The 10,000-nt window shown below is 35.7% G+C and overlaps 1 protein-coding gene across 1 annotated transcript in view; it reads right to left on the reverse strand.

The window, feature by feature from the left end:
• Positions 1 to 10,000, reverse strand: part of LOC135225393 (uncharacterized) — a 208,047-nt gene that overhangs the window by 91,716 nt on the left and 106,331 nt on the right. Inside the window, exon 5 of the mRNA XM_064264729.1 lies at positions 7,535 to 7,659. Within this exon, the coding sequence (XP_064120799.1) occupies positions 7,535 to 7,659 (125 nt within the window). The remainder of the gene's footprint in view (positions 1 to 7,534; positions 7,660 to 10,000) is intronic.

The following is a 10,000-nucleotide window of genomic DNA, read 5'->3' on the forward strand; positions in this document are numbered from 1 at the left end:
GTAACATGGGAAACAGAGTAAGTGATTGACGGAACCTAGTATAATTCAGACACTAGCAATAAAACCGTTTCATAGTCTTTACCTGTGTTATCCAGCTCATACACGACACTTTCTTTTCACCTTTTGTTATATTTACTCAGGGTAGTGCGAAAGCGATTTAGCAGAATTCTAGTATTTATTTTTCTCACTACAGCTTTTATTGCTATTGCTTCGCATGTTAAAGGGATTGTAAGATGTCATACTGACGTTTTGTTTTAATATGAATATACACAACATTCACACCTTTATGATTATCGAACTGATATTCATCCCTTTCTGATACAAGATTACTTACCTATGTATACTGAGTAATCGTTTTAACCATCAAGCGGAACTTACCAAAAAGCATGAATTCGTGTTTATCATAGCTGGCTTGTTTAGTATATGTATATGGCATAAATGTTTCATACAAAGGCACACTAATATACAGAATTGTATCTTACTTTCACATTCTACCGTGCCTTTCTTTGTCATACAAGACTTGTTACACGAATATGGAATAAATTGCTTGATTAAGAATCGTGTGAAATGAAAGCTAGTAAAACGTGATCAAGAATCATATGAAATAACAGCTGGTAAAGTTGATTAAGAATTATCTGAGAATCATCTGAAATAACACTGTAAAACTTAATAGATCGGTCTGAAATAACAGTTGGTAAAACTCAATTAAAAATAATCTAAAATAACAGCTGGTAAAGCTTAATTAAGAATCAATCGAAATAACAGTTGTTAAAACTCAATTAAAAATAATCTAAAATAACAGCTGGTAAAGCTTAATTAAGAATCATCTGAAATAACAGCTAGTAAAACGTGATTAAGAACCATCTGAAATAACAGCTGGTAATAGACGATTTAAAATAATCTAAAACAACAGCTGGTAAAGCTTAATTAAGAATCATCAGAAATAACAGCTGGTAAAATTTGATTAAGAATCATCTGAAATAACGGCTGGTTAAGCTTAATTAAGAATCATCTGAAATAGCAGCTGGTAAAACTAAGTCGTGAACAATTTCAAAGAATTAGAAATAGATAACTGATTAGAGCAGAAGAGGGGATGAAGGCTTTGAGAAAAAACTAGTGATTCGAAAGTGATGGTTAAGAGAAGAATTCCAGATCTCCAAAGCAATTCCAAAACCAAATTCCCAGTGCAATCGCATTACTGTGACTTATTCGCATGAATGGGGTCATTAACGTTGAACTTTCGCCTTTCAAGACCTGAAAAGAATCACAACCAAAGTGTGAGATATAAATTTTCTTCCTAAAGGAATCGGAACAACTCATTTGAAGCCAGTCTATTTCACTGATATCTAATGATTACGTCCCTTTTCTTCTCATTTCTTTTCTTGATGCATCTTTCTTTCCGTCTATCATGTTCCAGTTATATTTAATAAGTGCTTTTTTTTAAGCTGGACATTGAACTAGAATTCCATTCCTCACATTCATAGAACAGTCTATATATAGCTGTCTGTAATATGTTATAGTGCTAATTATCTCAATTTGGTAATTGAGATAATTAGCATAATAACTATGCTATTGCCTAGAGGCTACACTCTTATCCCATGGATAAGGTAAACTGACTGGTTCATTATGTAATGTTCGTATTTATCCATGTATAATGTATTCACAGTTAATAATCAGATCAAGTCTTCTTTAGAATGATGTTAAAAATCAGGAAAATGAAAATATAAATGATTTTAAGCTAATAACACTTACGAGTGCCTATTGAAATTTTTTTTAACTTGTTTATTACAAAATTCTTAGGTCAGTGACTATAATTGTTTGCTTTTGAGTTACAAATAGGAGGGCAATAACTTAACTAGCTAACAATTGGTAATAAACTACGGTTCGCATGTGTAGCCAAGAATCATAATCTAAATTTGGTGGTAATAAAGTCACAGGAAAAAGTCATAGTAACAATTTACTGTTTTGGCTAGGAAAAAAAAGCACAGGAAAATAAGTCACAACAATTTATGATGGTAATTACAACAATTTCTTAGATAGGGACCTTCAAGTGTTTTCGGGGGTCGTTATCTAGCATTAATATTTCTTGGCGGTCAATATCTTTGAGATATTTACAGTCTTTTGTTTATGTTTTCACGGTCATCCCAACGAGATCACACTAAACAATCCGCAAAGCTGGATACATAACGAGTTTAAACCCTTGGGGGTCACTATCTGACTATTTTATGTGACATTTTTGCTTGTGACTGTTTTACCTGGATTCGTACATTGCAATATGCGGAGGGGGGGCAAATTCTGGAGGACAGTCACAAATTCGAATATTTAGTTTTATTCGTACAGTTCAAGACGATACCGAGAACTGAAGCCACAGATCAAACAATACTAATAGTACAATGTTACGTAAATAATTATCAACGCAAAGACAGACAGTCAATAATGTTTTCTTTCTAATGATTTAAAAAATATATTTTCCTTCGTTGCAAGTTGCACATAATGGTTCTAGATAGGTCTTCCAAGGCTGGATGAATTTTCATAACTTCTTCCCTTATGCTAGGATAACCAGACACGCCCCCACCCACCCTGTACTCATGCTCTATTTTGACTGTTTCCCGCCATTGTTACAGCCTTCGGGGGACGCTAATGTCCTCCGTTAAGGAATTTGCACTACTATTGACAGCAGTTTCCTATTGGAAGCCGAAAATCCTCTGGTGGAAACAAGTGAAATACTGCCAGACTATGACGCCGAACCACTTATGAATAAATAACATTGTAAAATATTGCAACTTAAGATGTATTTTACGGAATGTAAGAAAATGTGTAAAGTAACCATATGAAGGTGGGTTCACTTATAACAGAACAAACCTTTGTCGTTAAATTGTTGATAGCGCGAGAAAAATGGTCGTGAGAATAAAAGAGTTTCTGAGAGCTGAGAGTTTTGAATCAAATTCTGACTGTAGATATAGTCTTCTAATTCAACATTACTTCGTTAGAGTAGAGCGAAGTCATTATCACGTAGGCAACACTTTTGCTGAATGAATGAATACCTACTACGTTTTCGCACTCTCATTTTTACAGCTTTGTATATAACAAAATACTGAGATTTTGAAGATTCTATTGATTACAATTTACGAAAGGTTTATGTAATTTGCTAAATTATAGTTAAAAGTTTATGTCTCTTTCTGTTTATACGTACTCCTCTCTCTCTCTCTCCTCTCTTCTCTCTCTCGATCTCTCTCTCTCTCTCCTTGGGTCTCTTCTCTCTCTCTCTCTCTCTCTTTCTTCTATATATATATTAAGATATAATATATATTTATATGTCAGTATATATTATATTATATATATATATATAATATCTGTATGTATGTATGTATGTATGTGTTAATAAGCCGAAAATAATCGTTGAATTTCGAATTCATTATACCTTAAGAGTAACCTACACGCTCTATATATATATATATATATATATATATATATAATATATATATATCATATATATATATATATATATATATATATATATATATATATATATATATATATGATATATTATATATATATATATATATATATATATATATATATATATATATATATATATATATATATATATATATATAGAGAGAGAGAGAGAGAGAGAGAGAGAGAGAGAGAGAGAGAGAGAGAGAGAGAGAGAGAGGATAAGTATACGCGATGCTGCAATGCAAATGAATACTTGTTGATTTATAGTTATGTCCCCTTTCACATCTCATATAAATGATCTCCCTACTTATGTCTCTCTCTCTCTCTCTCTCTCTCTCTCTCTCTCTCTCTCTCTCTTCTCTTATTAGTATTTGTCCTTATCTTTCTCTATCTCCCTTTCTCGGACAATTTATCATTCGGTTTGTCTACTTCTTTTTAGTCTTCAGGGAAAATTATAGCCGCAATGTAGTAGTTTTCGTAACACCAAGAAAAATGTCCGATTCTGAAGCAAAATTATGAACTAAAACATTCATTTTTGCGAATAGAATTAAATAGCAAAGAGAAATGATCTTGGTAATATTTTTAGGGTGGGGTAGGGGGTAGGAGGGGCGCTGGGTGGTGGCGGGGGAGGCGTTTTAGCTGGGCAGCATTTTCCCAAGATAAAACCTTGTACTTGAAGTTTTCCTGAGAAAAGCGGGACGCCATATCTTAAAAACTAACCACAGAATATTCTTGAAAATAATCTCATCATGTTCCCCAAACCCAAATTAGAGTTAAGATTCCGATCTAACGTAACCTAACCCAAACCTAACTTAACTTAAACTAGATGCACAAAAAAAAAGAAGAAGAAAAAAAAAGAAACGGGGTTGGTGAAATACTAGCAGCCGGGCATACTTCGGATATGCTTCATCAGCCGGATCATTCCTATAAATACCAATCACCAAGCCGGTCATTATCTTTATGATACCTTTATGATATTTAGTCTTTTGTTTATGTTTTTACGGTCATCCCCAACGGACATGTACTAAATACGCCGCAAAGGTGGATACATACCGAGTTAAAACCACTTACGGGTCACCATCCAGGAAAGAGTCCTTTAGCCTTTTACCCTTTCTTGATTATCATTTAAAGTTCTCTGATTGGACGAACTGTGTTTATAAGAACATAATTACGAAAAATGCTACAATTTGGATAACATTTTCGTTATATATTTTAATAAAAAAAAAAAGTAGTGATTATTTAGCACGAAAACGAGGTCTTTCGATTGATTGGAATGTTGGGGGACTCGGGAAACTGACGATTCCGTGTTATTGTATTGGGTAGAGGGGAGCGGGGGAAGATAATGAGAAGTTATCTTGCAGCCCCAACTAAATATCCAGGGAAAAACAGTGTCCTGTTATTCTGCGTGAAGCGCATGAGAGAGAGAGAGAGAGAGAGAGAGAGAGAGAAGAGAGAGAGAGAGGAGAGATTAGCCTATTTCCAGAGAGGCTATTATAAAAAAACAAATGAATTGGTTGAGCACCCCATGTGTGTGGCTAATTCCTAAGTATATAACCTCCCTTCTCGTATGGCCTACACTTTGCATGTTTAAACTGTAATATTATATTGGAAAAACTAACCATGCACACTGTATTTTTGTGCCGAAAGTGCTTTTGTTTTCGTTCGAAACCAATGTTGACTTCGATCCTTTGTGATAAATATAGACCGAACGGCTAGAGAGGCGTAATACGCCCTTGGCTTAGACTTAATTTTACACCAAAACAGTCGCTAACTGTAATGCTCACTCTAAAATATGCCTCACTAAATCATAAGTATATGTGATCACTCTCAGTAAAGTAACATCTACATTATCATACAGTCCGAACACCCTCCACTCTGTTTTCTGATCGATTCATCCACTTGGTTTTACAGCTCCATGTCCACCACATGCAGAAATTTCCTCTCATTTTCCATCACGTCGTGCAACTGTTTCCCAACAAAACTTGATGCACACTCCCTCTTCCCTGTCCTTCTTCCATCACTCATTCTGTCATCTCCTTCCTTAGTCAATCGAGATCCTATCGTACACCATCCCTGGTATATCATGTAACATTGTGCCCCTGAAATTAAAATAGTAACCTTTACCACCTTAACTTTTAGGCAGTGGCAAAATTATTCTTCCATATGTCAACAATATATGTATATAACAAGAAAGCCGCCATTACAGTAACCACTGCCCATTAACTTTTAATCCTCATTTTATTGTCGTTCCCGAATGTTCTCTTTAATGCTTATCCGCTTGTTTGAACGCAAGTGTATTTTAAGTAACATCGTACATATAAGAAACAAAATTGCTGGCCACCTTGTTTTGCATATTTGGAAACCGTAATTACAACACTGTTGTAAAAAGGGCGGTAAAAGCTGAAGCCTTTGCAATTACGGCAAATGGTACTGCAGATAATTATATAAATGCGTTTTGTTTAAGAAATGCCATATTCGTCCGTTTTAACGTAACAGCCCGTTGGGAATTTCGATATATGCTTTAATGTCATCTGAAACAGCATGATTTTGGGGACAGGGGAGAGAGCAGAATAAGTAATGCGGATTGTATAATGCAGTATGAAATTTGCTGAAGATATTAACGGAAATTGAATCATAGCATGGTGTTTGAAAGTATACGAGAGAGAGAGAGAGAGAGAGAGAGAGAGAGAGAGAGAGAGAGAGAGAGAGAGGTTTTGTTGAAATAGGATCTTAGATAATAAATTCATATTCGAATTGTAACGTATTAAGTCTGTAGTTATTACTGAATGTTGCTTCACTGTACATACGTGTGTGTGTGTGTGGTGTGTGTGTGTGTGTGTATGAATGTGTGTGTGTGTCTGGGTATGTGTGTGCGTGTGTGGAGAGAGAGAGAGAGAGAAAGTTTGTTAAAAAAGTAGCTTAGATGATAATTCATATTCATGTTGTTATTATTGAATATTGCTTCAGTGTGTGCGTGTGTGAGAGAGAGAGAGAGAGAGAGAGAGAGAGAGAGAGAGAGAGAGAGAGAGAGAGAGAGAGAGAGAGAGAGAGAATATTTTCTGGTAATTTATCTGTTGAGCGATTCCACATCTTTGGAATAGAATAGATGGAATGCCTCTTCAAGGTCATCCTCTATGTTGATTCTGACATTATTCTTTACAGATTTTGAAAGATAATGGTGTCAGACCTGATAATTTAAATTAGATACAGGAATCCAGAACCTAATTTAAGGGTCGCTAAAATCATCGGTTCCATCACATTTCGAACGGTCCGGCAGTCTAGCCAGGAACTTGTCAGGCGTACCTTATATATGAACGCTGATCAGTTTGTGAAGTTTGAAATGGAATTAGACCAATGCCTTAGGTTAAAGGTTATGAATACGAAAGATTGAGCTCAAGAAATCTCGGCTGGAATATGGTATAGTGTAAGTTAGGGAATTGTAGTAAAATTATAAGGCAAAGGTTTCTTTTATTTAAATAGATATAATGCTAAATTTACTATACGAACAAATAATGCGTGATTATTTCATGGTGTTCATGACTACGTTGGATGCCAAAGTTCTGTTTGTTTGTATGGTGGTTTTACGTTGCATGGAACCAGACTGCCAAACCTCGTTGAGAGTGAACTTCTATCACTAGTAATACACATCTCTTACCCCTCAGTGGAATGCCCGAGAATCGAACATGTGGCCACCGATGTGGCAGCAGTCTGCATCGTTATGGAAGGTTTTGCAACTGTTTGACCTTTTCCATGAAACTATGTAGGACCATTCATATCGTCTATTTTCGTGTAGTTAATAAGATGGGGAGACAATACTGATAAAGAATAAACTACATGATTTGCGTAATTAACTTCATCCATAAATTGTTGGAAATAATAATATTAGTGTCATCTTCTGGAGTCGTTCTCAATATGCTTGACTGCTCTTGATAATAGTTCGCTATACTTCTTGCTTTCTAATTTGACGACGTTCGATCGTCAGCGATGATGACTCTTGATGATTCAGATAAGGCGATTCATCAAAATGGCGTTTCTAACTGGTTCAGCAGAAGTGAGCGAAATTTCGTAGTTTCACCAGTGTCATTTCTTTCCATTTTGCCCACAGAGAAGATCGCTTTGTTTTCCTTCGCCCATGGAACACCATTTTGTCTCTCACTTTCAAAGTTCTCATAGTCTTTCAAATTCGAGGGTATGATATTGCTGAAAAACAAGAATTAATTTACGAATAAACCCATAATTGTGCTTTTAAGATTGCAGTCAATGACACATATCAATGCGATAAAGAGAACTGGACCTTGCTCAGTATCTAGTGGAACACCCTATTGCATTGGATTTGAATGAACGATAGGGCTTCTTCGGATAAACCTATCAGTTCCTTATTTTGTTTTATTTTACTTTGTTCCATAATAAAGTAATTTGGTTTATCGAAAACAATAGTTGGTTAAGACAGACTGCGTCATTTGCACTGCCATATTCTAGGATTCACTTTGATTTCTTAGCTGAGATATCGCAAACTTTTCCTGGATAAAGCATTAATACCTGGGGAAAGACTCTTATCCATTATATATCATATCTTTCTTATTGTTATTTTTTTTCGAAGGTCCTAATAGGGAGAAATAGTAATAATTTAGATTGGCACGATTTCTGAAGAATCTTTTCATTTTTAGATATCATGGATGGGCAATGACATTTTTCTAGTGTTTTGTGGTATCATCAAGAATTAGGGATCTTCGCGGCGAAAAGTTCTTTCCTTCAGGCGAATTAGTTCTGAAAGCGTCAGTTTCAGTTCCGATCATTTCTACAGTTAAAATGATATTTGTCAAATTTCGGGAGGTCGTTGCCTTTTATTCCAAAGAATAAAGCTAGATGGTTGGCTTGAAGCTCTGATCCGGAGTTTGTTGATACACAGATGAGTATTTCCCTGATAAAGTTCAGTAGTCAAATTGGAAAAGGTTCAACCTCAATTGTGCAGTTATACGGAGGTGCCACTTCATCCTTCCCAATAAAGTATCTATCTAAGCGCCTCAGTGGCGTGGTTGATATGGTGTTTGCGTCCCACCTCGGTGGTCGCAGGTTCGATTCTCGGCCATTCCATTGAGGAGTAAGAGATGTGTGTTTCTGGTGATAGAAGTTCACTCTCGACGTGGTTCGGAAGTCACGTAAAGCCATTGGTCCCGTTGCTGAATAACCACTGGTTCCATGCAACGTAAAAACACCATACAAACAAACCAATAGAATATCTTGTAACGAAATTTCGTAAAATCCCTTGTACGTTATATCTCGAACGGGAGGGTCTCTTCATTTTATAAGGCTATGAAACGCTTGGAAATTCGTTTCTAATTAACTAAGAACTAATGCATTAGATTTATGAGATCAAAGGTTTTCTGGAAAAGATCTGAAGACGAACATATATGGCTTCATACTGGCAGAGAAAGACAACGTTGTGGATTGTGGTTCGTGAAGTTTGCAAGAATGATTTCTAATGAAGATTCGATTGTCCGGAATTTTATGCTGTAGATGCTGCTACATTTGCCACCAACCATAACTGTAATAGTGTTCTAACGCTACAACTACTACTACTACTATTATTGGTGACGACGATGATGATGAATGATGGTGACACTACTGCTACTAAACTGGGTAGTTTTGCCAATAAAAATATGAAAATGAGACTCAAATAAGAAAAAGAAAGGTACTTTTCAAGAATAATATTACTCTGAAAACATATTTCACTTTAAGTTCTTCAAAGGATTAGATATTGCTGCTTGATCTTGTGGGGCTGATTTTCGCATAAAATCTGGAATCTAAAATGTGTGCAATTATTGTGCAAATAATGTTACCAAGAAATTATCGCTGACCACTCAGGTAAAAAATTAATACAAATTAGGACATGTGTTTTAGGATACATCTCCATTAGTCTATAAAGTTCCTTTTGCGACAAAATACCACTTAAAACTTAATCACACACTACAGTATAAATGAACAAACACTGATAGAGACAAGGTACAACAAAGACATTGGAAAAAGAATCCTTGGCCATACGTCACAGATCTTCATAAACTATTCCCAAAACTAAAAGGGTGTGAAAGGTTACAGATATCTAATAAGAAACTAAACATATCTTTAAAATCAATTATGCCACGGAAGAACAAGCTATTTAAGGAGGATGTGATGTGAAGTGTAACTGGCAAAAGCATGGGGCCTGTCAGACAGACCCAGTGAAGGCAGCATTACTGCAGATGGAAACGTTAAGGCGAATTAGGGACAGACCTCGTAGATTTATCTAAACATCTATGGATGCCTACCTTCCTTCGCGCCGAGGTAGCACACGGTGACATCTTAATTAGAAACTAGATTAAACGGTGCCGTAGTAGCGAAGTGTAATGGAATTCCTAATGACACAGTGGATAGATTAAGCCTGTCATAGGACTTGTCTCCCTCCAGCCAAGAAACCTGACAGTATAGTATAATATTGCTCAAGAAAAGGCATTTCCATCTTGCCATATTACCTTATGTTTAGCATATAATTTGGTTTATCTAA

Source organism: Macrobrachium nipponense, chromosome 13 (assembly GCF_015104395.2).
Source record: "Macrobrachium nipponense isolate FS-2020 chromosome 13, ASM1510439v2, whole genome shotgun sequence".
Lineage (NCBI taxonomy): Eukaryota > Metazoa > Arthropoda > Malacostraca > Decapoda > Palaemonidae > Macrobrachium > Macrobrachium nipponense.